The sequence below is a fragment of the Saimiri boliviensis genome, chromosome 11 (genome assembly GCF_048565385.1).
Source record: "Saimiri boliviensis isolate mSaiBol1 chromosome 11, mSaiBol1.pri, whole genome shotgun sequence".
In the NCBI taxonomy this organism is placed as follows: Eukaryota; Metazoa; Chordata; class Mammalia; order Primates; family Cebidae; genus Saimiri; species Saimiri boliviensis.
Genome location: NC_133459.1, coordinates 11,318,632 through 11,339,427, shown reverse-complemented (window position 1 = coordinate 11,339,427; position 20,796 = coordinate 11,318,632). Strand labels below are relative to the sequence as shown.

The following is a 20,796-nucleotide window of genomic DNA, read 5'->3' as shown; positions in this document are numbered from 1 at the left end:
AAAATCATTAATAAGGGGCCAGGTGGGGTGGCTCACACCTGTAATCTCAGTACTTAGGGAGGCCAAGGAGGATCACTTGAGGTCAGGAGTTCGAGACCAGCCTGGGCAACATAGGGAAATCCCATCTCTACTAAAAATACAAAAATTAGCCAGGTGTGGTGGAGCATCCCTGTAATCCCAGCTACTTGGGAGGCTGAGGCGAGAGAGTTGCCTGAACCCAGGAGGCAGAGGTTGCAGTGAGCCGAGATTGTGCCACTGCACTCTAGCCAAAGCAACAGAGCAAGACCCCATCTCAAAAATAAATAAATAAAATAAAATCAGTAATAAGGCTAGTGAAAAGGCAAAACTTTAGGGACCCTCACTTACATCTATTTTTCATTTTTTAGGGAAAAGAACAAACCATACTTTACCTGTGTCTTAACTTTCCTCTTGCTTCAAATTCAAAGGGAATCTCTTCACCTGTGAGGACTTCTCGCCATTCACTAACATTGTGAGCATCATCGAGAAATGTTCCATTCCCTTCTGGAACTACCCCTGGACTCCCACTGTGAGACAGTGCAGCCCTGGAACCAAATCAGATGACACCAGCTTGTCCCTCTTTCTTCCCAGCTCCCTCTCACAGGAGCCTCATGCTGAGGAGCAGAACCTTCTCACAACTCAATCCCCAGCAATAAAAGGCTGTATGACCTAGCTACAAGGAATGACCCTGAGGGTTGCTAACTATAACTATCTTCGGCCGAATCACAACTTCTTTGAAATTTTAGAAATACCTGAAAGCTGTCACTCTGTAGTCACTTACCTCAAGCAGTAGCATCTGGTACATGTGAATTAAGGCATGACTTTTTCAAGTGGCATTTTAGTGACTAGTTAGAATTTAACAGACCTAGACTGTTAAACAAAAAAGCTTCTCTTCTAGAGCAGTCTCATACTTGGGGGAGGCCGGAGAAACGTGATTTCAAATCAATGGATTCTGTTACTTATGCCATGTACTTTATGACCTAAGCTGGAATGATCACCATGTACTTGGCAGGCTGAGCCAAGATCTAAAGAGGCAGAAATTTGTTAGAAAAGGTTCTCGCCTGGCTTAGGTAAAGTCTCCTTTGTTCTCCAAACTCCACCCAATTCCATCTGGGGTGAAGTGCATTTTAGATATCAAAGAATCCTATAGGGATAGAGGGAGGATGGGGATGTTTTCCAAGCAGTCTCGGAAGAAAACGGCAAAACATTTAGTGTAACAACCGTACATAGCTTCTTTAAAACAGGAAAGAAGGGGCCGGGCGCGGTGGCTCAAGCCTGTAATCCCAGCACTTTGGGAGGCCGAGGCAGATGGATCACGAGGTCGAGAGATTGAGACCATCCTGGTCAACATGGTGAAACCCCGTCTCTACTAAAAATACAAAAAAGTAGCTAGCTGGGCATGGTGGCGCGTGCCTGTAATCCCAGCTACTCAGGAGGCTGAGGCAGGAGAATTGCCTGAACCCAGGAGGTGGAGGTTGCGGTGAGCCGAGATCGCGCCATTGCACTCCAGCCTGGGTAATGAGCGAAACTCCGTCTCAAAAAACAAAAACAAAACAAAACAAAAAACGGGAAAGAAGGTAGAGATTAAGAAGAAAAGACAGAATGGCTTTTTCACACTTCCTACTCATATCCTTAATTTGCTTGGCTTTTAAACAAGATCAAGATCATAATTAAACTATTTCAGACTCAGGACCTGCTTCTCTGACTACAGATTCTCTACAAAACCAGAACCTCCATTATAAATCTCAGCAAGACAGCAAGTTATTCATTCAAATATCATCCCAGGAGCCTCAAGAAGGGGCCCACCTTGCTCTACTGGGCTGGTACAAGAAGGCTTTGGTGGCAGAGATGACTCGGGGTAAAATAAACTGACTGCTTACCTGGTGGGTGTGGTTGTCAGGGTGGCAAACCACAAAGTGCACCCCGTGTGATTCCTCAGCGCAAAGGGGACAAATGGCTGCCGGCGCTTAGGGGTCTTCACCTCTGCTACGACAAACAGGAGGAGGCTATTAGCAGATGCCTCTATCTGTGTGGCAGAGACCCTCCCCCTACCTGGAGACAGTGCCCAAAGTTGTCTCTTGTGCAAAGGGGCAGAAGGTGGAAGCAAGAGAGAAGGAACAGGACAAACAGAGGCTCCGTGCATTTGCTGGCTGCTGTGGGGTAATTTGGTCCCTGCCTGACTATTCCCAGCCCCCAATTCTTCTACAACTCTGACAGGCCTTATCTCTCCGAAGAAAGCATCAGGACCTAACTTGGTGGGAATCGTAAAAGAAATAAAAATGGACCTCCGCATTACTCCCAAAAACTATATTCTAAGTAGGTAACCTAAACTGTAGCAAGATATATGGTATGTACTTAAACTTTGTCCAAAAAGCCTTTACTTTAAAGAAACCTCCCTTCCTTTAAGTAAGTTACCCTAAGTCATAGTATACATTTTGTAACAAAATAAAAAACATTCTTTCCTATTCTCTTCTACTAATGGTCGTTTTTGTCTCCCTGGAAAGTCAGAAGTACACTATCTGAAAGCTTTCCAAACAAAATTGTTAGCTCATTTTTTAAACATAGATACCAGTACCATGGAAGCTATAAAAGGAACATAAAATACGGCTTTATTGCACAAAAGAGCTTCTAATCAGGGAAAGTGGAAAGAGACAACAATCAACACAAAACTGTAAGTAACCAAATTCTAGAGCGCGCTGACCTGACTATAAACCTTGTAAGAAACGAAAGCAGGCTTTCTGGTGCCCCAGCTGCTTTGGGAGACAGATCCCTCTGCAGGCACCGCTGCCCGTGCTGTGTGGTTCCACATGGAACAAAGGGTGCCAAAAGGAGGGGCAGCAGCTCTTCTAACCAAGGGCCTGGCTTCTCCACTGGCCACACGAATAGGGAAGCAGCAGCGGCAAACCAGTGTGAGAAAGCCTCCTGGTTGACATGTTCACAACACGCGCACACAACTAACAAAAAAAAGGGAGGTGTGGCTCAATTTTATTGTGTGTCCAGAATTAAAGTATGAAGACAGCCTGAGAAAGACCGTGATCCATATGCTCTGCAGCTGGGAGAAAATGACATCTAGAGGAAGCTGCAAATGCTAACTGCAGAGAACACGAGAGCAAAATTGCATTCATCCTACAGGACATTTTCTGCCAACAGAATCGGGAAGACAAACTGCAACATGTCTTGCCTTCTGCAAGCTCCAGACTGAGGCATGGGACTGTATCTTAACAGACAGTAATTATCACTGCCTTTTAAAAAGCAATCACTTCCTTTTTTCCCTTATATCTCTGAAAGTTTTCAGAGATTAGTACTGTAAACAAAGCAAACCAAGCAACTTCGGGTCAAGGCAGGTTCTCTGTTGATAATGACAATGGTTTGGGCAGTCTAAGATACAGTAATCTGCTAAATAAATGAGCAGTCTCCAGTGTGTTCCCACAGTGTTGTGGTCAGTCATTTAGAGATACCCCAAATACTTCTAAAGACAATCTCCCGTAGGAATATGTCCCTTTCTCACCCCAAAGGCCTTACTTAGTTCCCAAAGTTTGCTTTAAAAAAAAAAAATTAGTGCTCATCAAGTAGAAAATTAAAGAGTAGCTGTAAGGCTGCTGACAAGAGCAGAGGGGGAGTAAAAAATTTAAGAGCTGTCTGCAGGGTAAACGGTATTTATTGTGGCACTTTGAAAGGCACCTCCCTCTTCTATGAGTGCAATGAGAGAGCTGCTTTTATTACAGTAGATAAAGGACCCAGGAGAAAAAGAAGCCAGATGTGCTTTCATATCCCACTGTGAGCCAGACTGTAAGTTTCCATTTGCAAATTAGATTTAAAAAGAACAGGTGGCAGATGGCTTTGATCAGTTTGTTATACAGAATAAAGTGCTGCAAATCCATACAAATATATTCACAAGTACACTGCTTTGGAGTTAAACGGCATGAGCAGGCACAGTGCTTAGGTCTCCAGGCTTCTTGCATCGATTAGACATAACAGTACAGGCTTCAAGAACCCATTTCTCTGAGAATGAAAATACACAGCATGCACGCGAATCCAAACTCAACATCAGGCAACAAATCTGACATCTCCTGCACCAGGGTCCAAATAAACTATGTACTTGCCTTTGGCACAGCACCAGAGACAAAATTTCCCAAGTCCGTCAAAGAGAACATTATTCCCTAGTGGCCTCAGAAAATCTGCCTCTAGTGACCAAACCCAATTTCTTCATGGTCTGAGAGAGGCTCTAAAGCTACTCACATCCAAGTTCAGCTTCAAACAGCTCCAGCTAAGGAAATTTCTACCCCTTTGGACTTATTTCACACAGTAATTTTGCCATTACAAACAGTGTACGTTGTCATGCTATATAAGCGGCTCAGTCCATCAGAAAGGAGCTGGCTTGTAAATCATAAGAAACAGATTAAAGTCCTAGGTTTGCTACCAGCTGGTCAAGTGAATAAAGGCAAATCACACAGTATCTCTGAGCCTCACTGTCCTTATCAGCTAAACAGGAATAATGCTTGGCTAAGCCTCGAAGATTAAGTAACATATAGAAAGCTTAGAAGCAGAAATACATGAATAAATGAAGATTCAGCTCTGGACTTTCTTCATGAGCCCTCCCTCAAACATCCACCCTGATAAAATTGTCCAGAAAAAAAAACCCATGGCAATGCCCCATGTGTATGTACATCCCTGTTCTGTATTCCTGGTAGAGAGAGTTCCTATGGCCTTTTTTCATTAAAAAAAAAAAAAAAGTCATGACGCATGATCTGGAATTTGCCCTGTACACACATAAACCATTCAGATTAAATTGCACTCCCTAAAATAAAACACGAACACCTTGGGACTCCAATTCCTCCATGTTTATGGTGTTTTCTACCATATTCACTTCCCAGTGAATTTCTCAAGAAACTTTCGAGGGTCAGAGATAGAAATAAAGAACATTTTCTTTATCTCCTAAACACAAACATTCACATCCAAAGAAACTGAGGTTTGTGTCTAAGCAATTATTTACTGATAAATGTTTTTTTGTGATATCCCTATCACTACAGTGCCTATTCCAGAGCCCCATGAGAATCTTCGGTAGGTAGTTCATACACTTAAGACATGTGGCACCACTGCTTGATGAGCACAGTGTCCCTCCATCCACTTGCTTTTCAATACGAGAAAGCACCTCTAATTGGTATTGTATTAACATATTTCTACATTATACACTGTGGAGTTTGTTCCATTTCCACCAAAGTTAAGGGAGATGGAAGAGAAACAATGTAAGAATCAGCTGATATAAAGCACCTCTGTTCATCAGTTGGAAATGTTCTTTCCCATTACTAAATTACTCACAACATGGAATAACCCCAGTCAGCTCCCACTCATTAAAATATATATATATAGATATATGTGTATATACATACAAGGCAGTTCTTAAAACAGAAAAATAAAGCAAGCCCTCGCTTGGCTATACTGTACCTCTAGCATAGATCTGGTGCTCTAGGTTAGTCAGACTGGCTGTACTCCTAGTTCTAAGGTAGACAAGGGGGAGGCCTGGTAGACAGGAGAGACAAAGTTAGAGGCTAAGAATAAATACAGTGAAATAAGAAGACTCACTTCCAAACCATAAGCACAAATAGAGAGCATTACAAAAATAGCAAGCATCATGCAAGTACAGGGTCATTCCCATCAGTGATTACTAAGTGCTAAGGATGTACTTGACACAGTGAACATATTTTTATGCTAGTTTTTATTGTGGAGGCTGGATCAAAGTAGCATGCTTCTTTTTTTTTTTTTTTTTCCTGAACTAGACGAATATGTATTGAACATTCTCTTGAACAGAATGACAAGCCCTTTTGAAGATTTTTAATTTAAAGCTTTCATGTTCTTAAATGGTATAAAAAAGTTACAAAAATCAATCAGTACAGATTTTAGTGGAGGTTGCTCCATTCCAACTGGGAAAACACAGCAGTAAAATGCCAGTCTCAGGGGATCTGAAAAATTCAGGGAAGAATCAGTATGTATTCCAAATTTAAACAATCTCTACCAAGGAGTTATCTCATAGTGTTTATTTAAATTCTAAATCAAACATGGAAGTTTCCAGAATATTTGATATTTTCATAAAATGTCCTTGGAATACAAAACTAATGAATTCAATGAAGTGCCACACTGCCCAGGTTTACCTGCAAAATCTCAGCCCCGACTGAACAAAGCCAACAATTTTGTCAAAGAGAGGCTGATATTTTCTTTCCCCTGATAAAGAAACAGCGAGAGATCAGCAGGTCCCTTAAGCTAAATTTCATGTTAAGGGCTATTCCAAGGGCTCATTTTAAGGCTGGTCTGAATAAAATGCATAACTTTTGGGGAAATACGATTAACTATTTTTAAATAGGATCTGAAAGTTTCTGATTAGTTCAACAAGGTTGAAACCTACTTACTTTCAAAATAAATTCCCAACGATCATTTTAGTAGGCCTGCTAAAAGAATACAATCCTGGAATGTGCTATACTACCATCCAGGAGTTTCCAATAAGAAAAGAGGTTTGGAAATTTATATATATTCAAGTTATGTCTGATTAAAAAGATATATTACACCTTTATAAGCCTAAATATCCACAAAAATCATTAAGTAAATTAAAATGAAGCTTTAACTCAGCACCAGCATTTAATATAGACAAGGAAGCTATTTAACTATAGAGAAAGAAAGCGGGACAAAAATTTTAAAAAGGAAGAAAAAAGGGAGGCAGGGAGAGAGGAACGAAAGAAGAAAGACAGGGACAAGAAAATCTTTCACCAGAATAGTGCAGACTAGCCCTTGCTGGAGTTTGACTCTGAATTGAAGGTGCCCCGGCATGAATAATGTTTTAGAAACACACTCTCTGGACATATTACAAAGATCACTTAGAGTCTTCTGGGTAGACTATGCTACATTTTCTTGATGCACAAATTGGGAAGGTTGGAGGAGAAGCCAAAATCAAAGCTGACAATATCTGAAAAGCCCTGGCTCCTAAGCAATGACCTTGAGACTCAGAAGCAACAGCCTGGGAAAACAGAGAACAAGCACAGCTGACGTTTCTTTGTGTCTCTTTCTAAAAATACAAGGCAGACAGAAAGTCCACTTATACGCCCTGAGGAGAGATGAACCAGTACAATTACTTCATCCACTGAGAACACCCATCTTCCCATGACACGTTTGCAGACCAGATGGAATATTTAAGTATTCATGAGCTATGTGAAGTCCAGCCAAGACTCCCCGAAGAAACCACATTGAAAGAGCTGGAGCTGAGCTAAATTTGGATGACAATGGCTTGTGGAACAACTAAGACCATGCAGTTGTCCATCACCAACTCCCAGCTCTGAGGAAAACAGAGCTGGTGAGGCATTAAATAAGGAAAGAACGCATCATCGACAGAGAGCAAGCTGACTCCTCTTTCTTCGAGAGGCAGGGCATTCGATTCTTTTACACTTTATCAACAGCACAGGGCTCCCTTTTTAACAACTTTTTCCACATGGGCTCCTGCTCGCCGTCTTTTCAAGAATATGTCCAAACCCTCTATCTCTAGATTTAGAAGACCAAAAAGATGCTTTTAAAAACCCAGTCAAAAAAATCCAATCAATTAGAAAACCAATGTTATGCAGAGTAAAACACAAAGCACAGCTGCTCCTGGTGCATTCTCAGGTGCACGAGCTCATATGCAGTGTTACCAGGATTTAGGAATTACATGTTGCAGATCTTTTCTCCCCCGCAAAGGTGGAATTAGAGCCCACATTTATAAGTTCAGTAGTTCATTCCAGAAAACTGTCTCCTGCAGACTAAAACAGAACTATAGAAGATAGTCAGAATTTCCTGTGGGTTTTTTCCATGCAGAATGATGGTTCCATTTGAATTTCTCACTGAAGCATTGCTTTGTAGGTCAAAAGTGATTTAGTTAGACATGCGTAGTGAAAAGTCTTACTTTGTCCAAAACATGGAGGATCCACCGAAGAGCCCATCCAGTCTTCTGATTTAGTTGACTCTATTTCCTTCTCATCTTTACAGTAATCTGCCATCCACGATTCCTTGGTACTTACATACTGGTCTAGAAAGAATCCCGTGGAGATATTAAGAGAAGTAAAAAAGACTGAGGATTCAAGTCAAATAATTTCAATTCAGCAAAACAAGCTTTCATTGAGTGTCTCATTACATGCTTGGCCTGCGCTAGATTCTGAGAAAGTCTGTGCCCTGGAGAGCCTCACACTCCATTGAAAGAGATATTAATGTGTGAACAGACAACCATCACCATAAAACTCTATCATAATGTGAAAGACATTACAGATGTAGATTCTCTTTAAACCAATCTATAGATTCAATACAATCCCCATCAAAATACACATAGGGCACTTTGTGGAATTTAAAAAGCTAAATCTAAAATTTATATGGAGACCAGGTATGGTGGCTCATGCCTGTAATCTCAGCAGGAGTCTGGGGCAGGCAGATCACCTAAGGCCAGGAGTTTGAAACCAGCAAAACCCATCTCTACTAAAAATACAAAAATTATGCAGGCGTGGTGATGTGCACCTGCAGTCCCAGCTACTCAGCTGGCTGAGGTGGGACAATCGCTTGAACCGAGGAGGTGGAGGATGTAGTGAGCCAAGACCACGCCACTGCACTCCAGAGGCTGAAATTCAGCTGACAGTTCTTCACAGGTAGTTTTACTCTTGTGAGAGAATTACAACCGGGATAGCAGGTTAACAAAAATAATGACAGTGCACCACACCTGGATGAAGATCTTTTATACTAATTAAGATGTTATAACTTCTTGGAACAAGAATTACTGGTTTCCGGTTTTCAATTACAACACTTAGTTATAGAAGTAATATTTATTTAAACACTAAGAGGTCACAGCAATGTTTCTGGGTTTCAGAATTGTGTTCAGAATAAGGAATTGAAGCTGAAAAAATGAAACAGATTTTACCACTGACAAGAATGCCTTTTGGAAGATTTTTTTGTTTGGCTGGTTTTTTAGAGACAAGGTCTTGTTCTGCCTCTGAGGCAAGAGTACAGTGGCACAATCATAGCTTGCTGTAACCTTGAACTCCTGCACTCAAGTGATCCTTCCACCTCAGCCTCCTGAGTAGCTGGGACTAGAGGCACATGCCACTATGCCCAGCTCATTGCTTATTTATGTAGAGACAAGGTCTCACAATATTGCCCAGGCTGGTCTGGAACTTCTGGCCACAAGTGAGCCGCCTATCTCGGCTTCTTGAAGAACTGGGATTACAGGCATGAGCCAACGTATGTGGCCAGAAGATATTCTTAAACAGACATATATTGTGCTCATCAGAAACACCAGTAAGAACTCTTTAGGGAAGCTCTTGTTTACTGCAGCTTTTCAAAAGACTACCACAAACTTTCTCTAACCGTCTAGAGTAAAGGACGTTGCGAGAAACAATGTAGGAATCAATACAGTTTAAAGAGATCATAGGGTGAGTTTACAATCATCTAGGGGATATTAATCACCAAGCAAATTAGTGAATGAAATCTGATCATATAAAACAGTGGTTTTAAATTGGGGGGGATCAACAAACTTATGGTCTCATTATATAATACATTCTTTCCATCCTACTCTGATATGCATAAGGAAGTGGATATTCTCACAGCCTCAATCCAACATACACACCAAAGAAAGTGCACAATTTGCAATAGTATGCGTTATCACTCAAAGATGAAGTATAGTAATTCCAAAATCAGATCATGTAGATCAATAAATCAGTGAATGTAATTTTTCACAGTGAAGGTACATACTACTTGACTGTATGATTATATTGCTCTCCTTTTAGATAGCAGAAATATAAGAATAGAGCAGTTCTTATTCCCTACATTTCATCCAGAGATGTACATTTCAGTGTTGCCAAAGATACTTTTAGATGACACACCATGAACCTAGCAACCCTTAAGCAAGTCATTTTCAGAGTTAGGTCGAAATGATAATGGGAAACAACAAAGGCAACTTATTCTACTGTAATGATACAGTCAACACATACCTTGTAAGAACTATTCTGTGAATAGCTTGAGCAAAGTTATCTAAACTCACTTCCAGGACATTTAATAAACTAGTGACCAAGCATTATGAGGAGAAAGGCCATTGTGGTCATTTATGTTTCCCAAGTAATCTATGTTCTTGCTTGACCACTGATAGCATCATTATGGGATGCCAGCGCTGGAGCAACAGGTTGATAATCAAGAGGCTATTAGGGTTGATCAGGAAAGCAGTCAGGATAAAGAAGTGATGCCCGGTACAGGCCCAAGTGTTTGCTAAACCAGGATCAATAGTCTCCCAGACTCATAACTTAGATATGGAAAAGTATCGGTCTACAAAAGACACCTATTAGCACAGAATCTACTCACCAATTAGCACAGAAGTGATATTGATATCCAAACGGGGTTTGGCCTTGGCTTCTAGCTTCAGTCGAGGAGGATGGAGACGACTAGCTGCCTGCTGTTGCCAGGATACAGAGCATGGCCAAGGCTCAATAAATGGCTCCCAGCCTAAAAGAATACAGGAAATAAGACATCTGTTCAGCAGATATCAAGACTTTATAGGGAACACTGTTCACAAATGTTCAGCAAGGACAAACTGGAACTTAATAGCTTTCTACTTCCAATTCAATTTCACAACAAAAACACCAACCACCTTTAGCTACAGGTCACCCTACAGATGTCTGTGTTGTCCAGAGGATACAAGTGGAGGGGCATATGTATACCCCACGATGGTCTTCCAGAGGTAGCAGGGAACATATGTGCCCTCTTCCACTAAAGAACAGGCGGGGTGTGTTTTTGACACACTCAAGACAGAAAAAGGTTGGACTTAGACTAAGGTTGGAAAAATAATAAAGTGGCTTAAATAGCTATTAAATTTGATTCTTCTGGTTACAGGACCAATACATTGGTTGAATAAACAGGTACAAATGAAGGCTCACTAACTTTTTGTAACTTTCTATCTTAAAATATGCGCAAAGAATATATAAACAACATAAAAAATAATACCGCAAACACTCATGTGCCCAACTATTCAACTTATGAAACAGAAAATTACAAGTTCCTTTGAAGGGCCATTCCCCACCATCTCATTCCCCTCCTTCCCACCAACCCTCTCACACCCAACTCCAGGTGACCATTAACTTGAATTTCTATTCATTTCCTTGATCTTCTTTGTAATTTTACCATGCATATATACCTTTCTTAAGAGCATATTAATTAGACTGTCCTGTTTGTGGTCTTTACATAAATGGAGTCCCCGTGAACATTCTTTTTCAAGTGTCCCTTCTTGCTCACCGGCATGTCTTTGAGCAAGCTGTTGGGCATACTGCTATACCATACTGATGCAGGTCACCGTGGTACACTATTTTAACTTCTGAAAAGTTAAAAGACTTAACTTTTCAAAGCCCACTAATCTTTAACAGATCTTTAAATAGACTCACACAATCCAATCAGCCATAGAGCAAATCCAAACCAGTATGTAATACACAGTAGGTACATTAGCCTCCTTACACCATTTGCCATTTAGTGACCTGAATGTGTTCATACAACTTTAAAGTAAGCAATATTTGGCCTAAGAAAATAAATGATTCTCAGAAAAATAGCTCCCACATGTAAGAGTTTCTCTTAGCTAGAAAGACTTTGGCCATTATTCTAAAGTGAAACACTTTGAACAATGAAGAAATAAGAGTGTTAGCTTTAAGTGAGTGGGGTACAGAGGGAAAATGTTAACTAACATAAAATTAAATGTGATAAATATTCTACAACAGTCAGCAGCAGCACAACAAATTGAGGCTTAATTTTTTATTGAAATCAAAGAGAGCACACAGTTGGACTTCTACACCTTCGACAGCACTACTCTACTTACTCTGTTCATGCCCACTACAAATTCCAGTGAGACCTTCTTTCAATTCTCTTAAGGCAAAGAAGTTCACTGCTCAAACCACTTGGCCCTAATATATTAAGGCTTCTGAATTTCAACCTGTATAAGCTCTTACCTTGGTCTTTCAAATGGGAGGAAAGAAACCAGAAAATGCTTGCAGTATTACCGAGGTTTGCATCGCCCAAAAAATGGCCTGCTCTCATCAACAGTGTTTTTTGTTTTGGTCTGGTTTTGGTTTTTTGCTTTAGGGAGTAGGTAGGGCAAAATATACAGTGTCACTGACTTAGTAGATTCTAATAAAATAAACGAACCCAGTCGGGAGTGAGGAGACTTAAGGTTTAAAATGCTTGGCCAGGTGCACTGGCTCACGCCTGTAATCCCAGCACTTTGGGAGGCCAGAGTTTGAGACCAGCCTGGCCAACCTGGTGAAACCCCTTCTCTACTGAAAATACAAAAAATGAGCTGTGTGTGGTGGCAGGCACCTGTAATCCCAGCTACTTAGGAGGCTGAGCAGGAGAATCACTTGAACCCAGGAGGCGGAGGTTGCAGTAAGCCAAGATTGCGCCATTGCACTCCAGTCTGGGCGACAGAGCAAGAGTCTCAAAAAAAAAAAAAAAAAAAAAATGCTTGAAGGCATAAATCTCCCTTGAAATTTAGCTGCTCTCAGGACCAAACAAATGCTCCTTTACTATTGGGCAATGGCATATTCTTGAATGAGCCAAACTACAGGATCAAAAAGAATTAACTATGAAAACATCTCTTTATTGATTGATTGAGACAGAGTCTTGCTCTCTCATCCAGGCTGGAGAGCAATGGCATGATCTCAGCTCACTGCAACCTCTACCTCCCGAGTTCAAGTGATTCTCCTGCCTCAGCCTCCCGAGTAACTCAGATTACAAGTGTCTGCCACTGTGCCTGGCTAGTTTTTGTATTTTTAGTAGAGACAAGGTTTCACCATATTGGTCAGGCTGGTCTTGAACTCCTGACTTCAGGTGATCCGCCCTCCTCGGCCTCCCAAAGTGCTGGGATTACAGGCATAAGCCACCGCACCCAGTCAAAAACATCTTTTTAGTTGCAATATATCAGATATGTTTTTAGCACAACAGAGAATCTTTGCTTTCTATGTTTATGCAGTCTACTTGCTTTTCTTCTTTCCCTGTCCCACCCCACCCCTGCCCTAATGTAAAATTATGTAGGTCCAGGCAAATATTTAAATTTATTTTTAAATCCCATGAAAACGTATGCTTTATACTGACCTGAAAGAGCACGGTTATAATAATCTCCAGAAAGGGTGAAGTGGGCGTAACCTTCAGGGCTAGTTCTCACATGCTGAAGAAAATTCAGACCTGCAATGAAAGCAGATGAATGCAATGAATTTTCCCAGCGGCAGGGCAGGAGCAACCCAATCTGCCTTCTGCAGATAAATCACACTAAAGAAACATTAGCGCTAATACTTGCATAGGAGAGCATGCAGTATTCTGACATTTTGTTCATCATGTATTTTTTTGCATCAATTTCAATTTTTCAAAATATGTCATTGAAATATTATTTATCTTCATAATGGAGGTTTTTGCACCCTCTTAAATGCTGTGCCTGAGGCAAGTGCCTCAGTTGCCTTCCCACAGTGCCAGCCCTGGCACCCAGGTGTATCTGAAGCCTGTAAAATCATTAAAAAAGGCCGGGCACGGTGGCTCAAGCCTGTAATCCCAGCACTTTGGGAGGCCGAGGTGGGTGGATCATGAGGTCAAGAGATCGAGACCATCCTGGTCAACATGGTGAAACCCCGTCTCTACTAAAAATACAAAAAATTAGCTGGGCATGGTGGCGCATGCCTGTAATCCCAGCTACTCAGGAGGCCGAGGCAGGAGAATTGCCTGAACCCAGGAGGCGGAGGTTGCGGTGAGCCAAGATCACGCCATTGCACTCCAGCCTGGGTAATGAGAGAAACTCCGTCCCAAAAAAAAGAAAAAAGAAAAAAAAATCATTAAAAAAAAAAATGTTTTTTTGAGACAAGAGTTTCACTCTGGCTGCCTAGGCTGGAGTGCAATGGCACGATTTCAGCTCACTGCAACCTCCCGGGTTCAAGCAATTCTCCTGCCTCAGCCTCCCAAGTAGCCGAGATTACAGGCATGCACCACCACATCCAGCTGATTTTGTACTTTTAGCAGAGATGGGGTTTCTCCATGTTGGTCAGGCTGGTCTCGAACTCCTGACCTCAGGTGATCCGTCCACCTCGGCCTCCCAGAGTGCTGGGATAATAGGAGTAAGCCACCACAATTGGCCTAAAAAAGATATTTCTACCTGAATAAGGACAAGAGGGCAGACTGCTAAGAGAAGTCATGTTCTGATAAATATTAGCTCAGAATTTTAAGATTGCCATAGAAAAATAAGAAATCAACTAATTGGTCTCTGTAGAAAAGACATTCAGGGAAACAGTGAAAATTCTAGTTGTTACTTTTAACCAAGTAGCCCTGGTAGTGCCCTAGAAGCACAGGGACAGGACACCTCTGTACTGTGCAAGAGGCCAGATTCAAGCCACAGAAGCAAACTTTACTTGAAGAGAGAAGAGGCTGGCAAGATCGAAACAACAGAAAATTAAAACTAAAGTTTTTGTATTTTTAGTGGAGATGGGGTTTTACCACTAGTAAATGGCATGATAGAGAGAGTGAGATTTTCATTGACTCTCTTCAAAACCTCACCCTCAGGGCCGGGCATGATGGCTCACGCCTGTAATCCCAGCAGGTTGGGAGGCTAAGGTGGGCGGATCACAAGGTCAGGAGATCAAAACCATCCAGGTCAACATGGTGAAACCCTGTCTCTACCAAAAATACAAAAATTAGCTGGGTGTGGTGGCACGTGCCTGCCCAACTACTCAGGAGGCTGAGGCATGAGAATAGCTTGAACCCAGAAGCTGGAGGTTGCAGTGAGCTAAGATGGCACCACTGCACTCCAGCCTGGCGACAGAGTGAGCCTCCGTCTCAAAACAAAACAAAACAAAACAAAATCCTCACCCTCCCACTGCTCCCAGTGATGCACTTAAGGATAAAGTACTCCTGCCAGAAGTGGTAGTGGACCATTGTCATCCTAGCTACTCAGGAAGCAGGAGAACTGCTTGAGCCCAGGAGTTGGAGATCAACCTTGGGCAACAAAGCAAGACTCACCTTTGGGGGGAAAAACAAAAAAAGGATAGAGTACTTCTACTTTGGTCCCCATTCTGGCAAAGGACAGTTCACATACAAATAGTGTTTTACTCTTACACGGCCCTGTAGTGCACTTTCTAGTAAGATTCCTGTTTTTTATTTTCAAGAGATAATACAACAGAACCATTGTTTTCTGAGCTTATCTGTTAAATGCCTAGTAGTATTCACTACAATCTTTAGATACATAAAAAGATAAGAAAACTGAAGAGATCAGGAATTATTTAGCTAGAGATGTTAATATAATGGAAATTTTATCAAAGACCATTCCTATTCCCAAGCTATAGGCTGAAGGCCACATATGGCAAATAAAAGTTTCTTTAAAATATACATAATGAAAAACATATGTAAAACTATTATCTAAATTTCACCCAAATGACTAAGTAGAGTATGAATTACATTAAAAAAAAAAAAAAAAAAAAAAAAGACAGGCCCCAAATAATCCAGCAATGACTGGAAAATATTCAACATGAATCTGAAAATCAGGACGACACTCACGGGAAAAGGTGAGTTCAGCGAGAGGAACATCACAGTCCATGCAGTCATCGATGAAACAGATGCACACACTCTCGGCTTTGATCTCCACGCCAGAGATCAACGGCGTTGCCACAGCCCCCGGGCTATCACGGCTGGTGGAGGCCAAGGAAAGAGACTTCAGAGGTTCCGCATTCTTAAACAACCAACTTGCTGCCTTTTTCAATTGGCCTTCAAAGAAATTAAGAAGTGATCAGTTCTACCAGCTTCCACAGCTACTCTGGCCACTCACAGAGGAAACAGAGAAATAAAGTTCTCTAGAGACCTACTGGGAAGCCAAGAGAGTCTTGATCCCAGAAGTATTCTTAGACTTAATAAAAAAGGGGGGTTAGGAGGGAATCTCAGCATAATAGTAATCCTGCTTTTAAGCAAACGTTTTGTTGCACACCGTCCACTCAAATTTACCACACCTTTTATGATCTGGCCCAAAATGCCCCCAGGAAGCCATCTCTCTCTCTGCCATGCCATCTGTTGAAAGAGAGAAGAGAAGAGGACAGGAGAGGATCCGGAGGCTAGGTACTTAATCTTCGCTATGTAGTTTTGCATATATATTGATGTGCTGCTTTGTAATTGTTCTCAAATGTCTTACTTTGCACATAAAATGTGTCTTCTCGGCTAGTCGCAAATGCCTTGAGAACAGAGAGAATGCAAGAATTGCACTTGTGTCACCCATAGCCCTTACTAAAAGCCTCTAGAATACGACCAGGTTGCTAAAGTCCCCCTTCTCCCAAAAAAGAAAAGAGAAGCAATGCAAGCCCATACTTTTAAGTCACCAGAGGCCAGTACCAGGGACAGTGCAAGTGGTCAAGGGCATGGACTCCAGAGCAGGATGGCCTGGCTTTACGTCCTATTCTGCCCTTATCAGCTGCTGGCTCTTGAGCAAGTAATTCGATCTCTTTGTGCCCTACAGCACCCACTTAAATGGACTGACAGGAAGCGGAAAGAATGAGTCCATGGAAAGTCCTCAGAGTGAAGCCCGGCATGAAACGAACATTATTTGCTATGATCTGTATTACAGATAAGCATTAGTTGCTATTATCATATTCATTACTGATGGAACTAAGTTTTATTTACTAAAGAAATAAAAGCCACCAGACAGGCCAAGCACAGGGGCTGATGCCTATAATCCCAATGCTTTGGGAGGTTTAGGCAAGGGAATCACTTTAGATCAGGAATTTGAGACCAGCCTGAGCCAACACAGCAAGACCCTGTCTCTACACAAATTAGCCAGGCATGGGGACGCATCCTGTAGTCCCAGCTACTCAGGAGGTTTAGGTGGGAGGATCATTTGAGCCCAGGAGTTTGAGGAGAGAGTGAGCCATCATCAGTGCACCACCACTACACTCCAGCCTGGGCAAGAGAGCAAAGCCCAGTATCTAAAATTAAAAAAAAAAAAAAAAAAAAAAAAAATCCGAAAGATTCTCAGAACTTAAAAAAGGGGGATGGGGGTGCTTGAATTGTTAAAGAAAGAGTAAAAAGCATAGGAAAACTAAATATTAAGGGGTACAAAATTAAATAAACCAAAAACTAATGATGACTGGGTAAAACAAAACCAAGGAACACATGAGAACTAGATCTACCTTCATTTTTTTCAGAACGCAAAAGGTAAGTTAATGTGAACAAGCATGCCATGAAACAAGTCTTTTCACACATAAATTGGCTGGAATTAAACCCAGATACAATTTTTTTAGAAAAAGATTTGTCAATTCAAGAGCCCCAAGAAAATTTTTAAAAAAAGAAAGAAATTAAGTAAACAGCCTGAAAAATATATCTATACCCTTTGGTCTGTTATTTAAAATATAGATCTCTCTACCAAGAAAATACTTAAAAGACACAGACAAAAGTTCACACCAAAAAATGTTTACTATAGAAGTGTGTATAAAATTGAATGAATAACAAGTGAAGAATGATTAAGTAAATTATAATATATCCTTAGAGTCAATGTAAAAAGATCAGTGTTGATAAATAATTTCAATGACATGGGGAAATGCTGCTGACATATTAAGTAGATCATAAGAAAATTATAATTATAATTCAATAAAATATTTTTAAAAGACTAAAAAAATTATATTTGCAACAGGATCTATCAATATATTAAAAAGTACATGTGTGTATGTATGTGTGTGTATGGATATACTGTCTACAGTATGTAGAGAAGTAGAAAGAGAGAAAGTGCACAAATGTGTAAAGACTGGAAAGGAGGCTGAGGCAGGAGGATTGCTTGAGCTCAGGAGTTGGAGGCTGCAGTGAGCTACGATTCCACCACGATTACGACTGCATTACAGCCTGGGCAACAGAGTGAGACCCTGTCTCTTAAAAAAGGGGGAAAAAAAGATGGGAGGAAATACAGCTGATGCCGTACTTCTCTTTGTTAAGTGAAAGGGAAACATGGAGTTGGACAGGAAGTGAGGGGTAGAAGAACACAGGTTTAGGAGTCAGGTGGACCCGGCTTTAAGCCCATCTCAGGGGACTAAGACGTGACCTCAAACAGGTTTACTCAAGAAGTGTCACCTGACCAGTATGAGCAGGTTTCCTCATCTCAAGGGGGAATAATGATGTCTGCCTCCAAGTGCTAGGAAGAGGATGCAACAGGAAAACACAAAGACAGGTATCCGGGACCTCAATAAATGGTCATGATCATCAGTATCACCACTATTAGCATGACCACTAGTAACAGTGGTTAACACTTATAGAGCACTTCCTGTGTGCTAACATTTTCGTAGTGCTTTGCATATAGTCATTTACTTACATCAAATCTCTGAGCGAGGCAGCCTCTTACCTTCTTTCTACAGATAAGGAAGCACTGGTTCACAGAGGTTAAGCCACTTTCCCAGTCATTAATAAGCAGTGGCAGAGAGTAAGGATCTGAACCCAGGCAGTCAGCTCCACAGCTCTTTTTCTTTGAGACAGAGTCTCAAAACTGGGCTCCAGGATGATACGCAGTTGCCCAGGCTGGAGTGCAGTGGCATGATATTGGTTCACTGCAACCTCTGCCTCCCAGGTTCAGGCAATTCTCCTGCCTCAGCCTCCTGAGTAGCTGGGACTACAGGCACGTGCCACCATATTCAGCTAATTTTTTTTTTTTGTACTTTTGGTAGAGACGGGGTTTCACCATATTGGCCAGGCTGGCCTCAAACTCCTGACCTCAGGTGATCCGTCCACCTCCACCTCCCAAACTGCTGGGATTACAGGCATGAGCCACCGTACCAAGCCTCAGAGCCCATATTCTTATTCACTATAAAAGGCTGCTACCTGTAATCCCAGGACTTTGGGAGGCTGAGGCGGGCGGATCACTTGAGGTCAAGAGTTTGAGACCAGACCGGCCAACATGGTGAAACCTCATCTCTACTAAAAATACAAAAATTAGCTGGGCATGGTGAAGCATGCCTGTAATCCCAGCTACTCAGGAGGCTGAGGCAGGAGAATGGCTTGAACCTGAGAGGCGAAGGTTGCAGTGAACCAAGATCACACCATTGCACTCCAGCCTAGGCAACATTATTATTACTGATCCAGGATGATACGCAGTCCAGAGAAGACACATAAAGGGTCCAAACAAACTCAGCTCCCTATGTCACCTTGTGGCAGTAAGAGAGAAAATGGGAAGGAAGCATATCATCAAGATAAATAATAGCTAACAGAACCCTGTTCAAATTACCTTGACACACCAAAAGAGCTTTGCGACAATCATCCATGCTGAATCCCAGCTCCTGCAGTCTAGCCAGTTGTAACTCTAGAAAACAAATAACATAAAATTTTCATAAAGAACTTTATGTCAATTTATCTACAAACTAATTTCAGAAAAAAGAAATTCAAAACCCATGACTAAAACACTTAATTCCTCTAAGCAAAACTGGGCTCCTAGTTGGAGAGTTCTGGCCAGTGTACCCTGACGTCTTTGAGTCTTTTCCTCATATTGACTATGTTTTTAAATTGGTGTCCTTGCCGGGAATTAGGGGGGAAAGGTCTATTTCCCAACTGGCCCCTTCGTTCCACCATCTGATCCCTAAATTTTCCCCTGACTAGATTTTAAACAGCTTAAAATTAGGGCTGGGCACAGTGGCTCACATCTATAATCCCAACATTTTGGGAGGCCAGGACAGGAGGACTACTTGAGGCTGGGAACTCAAGACCAGCCTGGGCAAAATAGCAAGATCCTGTCTCTACAAAAAAATTTTTAACATTAGTGAGGCATGGTGACACACACCTGTAGTCCCTCCCAGCTACTCAGGAGGCTGAGGAAGGAAGACAGCTTGAGCCCAGGATTTGAGGCTGCAACGAGCTGTGATCACACCACTGCCCTCCAACCTGGGTGACAGAGCAAGACCCTGTCACAAAATACACCAATAAATTAATAATAAAAGCTTAAAAAATAAAACTTAGTGTTATTCATATAACTTCAGAGGAGAGCTCTCAAAGCTTAAAACTAAACTTTGGCATTATCCAGGTAACTCTGGAAAAAATTGAAAGAGGAAAAATAGAGTAGTTGGTTAGGGGTGTTTTGTTTGTTTTTAAACTTTAAAAAATGAGAGAGTCATGCTTATGACTTACAATTATACTTAATGACAAACAAAGTCTAAACAATTTAATTGTGCAAAAGAGAATTTTAAGAGTCAAAAAGAAGAAGCATTATTAGCAAGACTGAGTGGGTTTTATAGTTAAACACCTACCCAAGACAGGATCTAAGGTGTGTCTTGTCCCTTCTCTGATTTCCTCTCCAATGCGAGATGCACCTGGAAGGCGACTGCCAACGGAGTCTGACTCCAGGGCCACTGAGTCTGGCACTGCAGCATTAGCTTGCTCTGGGATGGATTTTGCAATGGCAAGAAATAGCTGAACATCGTTATAGGAGAGTCTGATATCCAGGGCTTGTAACTGAATCTAACAAAATGTAAAAAAGGCAGCCGTTTTTTTAAAGTTGCATCGGTTTTGCATCCCTGTCTATTACAGATATGGATAAATAATTCCTATTTCAAGTTCTAAAAGTCCAACAGAGACTGCATCAAATTTCTCATTTGAAAGATTGCAAAGACCTTAAAATTAAGCACTAATAGCCATAAGGTAAGATGTCTCAACTATGAGGTCAAATGGTCACAAAACTGCACCTCGTAAAAAATACTAAGCTAGGATAATTACTAGAGCAATTAGTATTTCAGCAGGATGATTTTCATACAAGTATATTAA

General features: G+C 41.4%; 1 protein-coding gene across 7 annotated transcripts in view; it reads right to left on the bottom strand.

Annotated features, from left to right (window-relative positions):
• The window catches only part of VPS13D (vacuolar protein sorting 13 homolog D), a 304,733-nt gene that overhangs the window by 180,704 nt on the left and 103,233 nt on the right, over positions 1–20,796 (bottom strand). For 4 of the 7 annotated variants that reach the window (XR_012512316.1, XM_074380077.1, XM_074380076.1 and 1 more), the window contains 9 exons: positions 20,283–20,493; positions 19,271–19,345; positions 15,580–15,786; positions 13,141–13,230; positions 10,372–10,512; positions 7,940–8,062; positions 5,464–5,538; positions 1,899–2,004; positions 411–563 (listed from right to left, as the gene is read on the bottom strand). Coding sequence is in view for 6 of the 7 variants with exons in the window: in XM_074380077.1 (XP_074236178.1) it covers positions 411–563; positions 1,899–2,004; positions 5,464–5,538; positions 7,940–8,062; positions 10,372–10,512; positions 13,141–13,230; positions 15,580–15,786; positions 19,271–19,345; positions 20,283–20,493 (1,181 nt within the window). In the remaining variant the exon portion in view is untranslated. The remainder of the gene's footprint in view (positions 1–410; positions 564–1,898; positions 2,005–5,463; positions 5,539–7,939; positions 8,063–10,371; positions 10,513–13,140; positions 13,231–15,579; positions 15,787–19,270; positions 19,346–20,282; positions 20,494–20,796) is intronic. The other 3 variants (XM_074380078.1, XM_074380079.1, XM_074380080.1) reach the window with 3 other exon arrangements.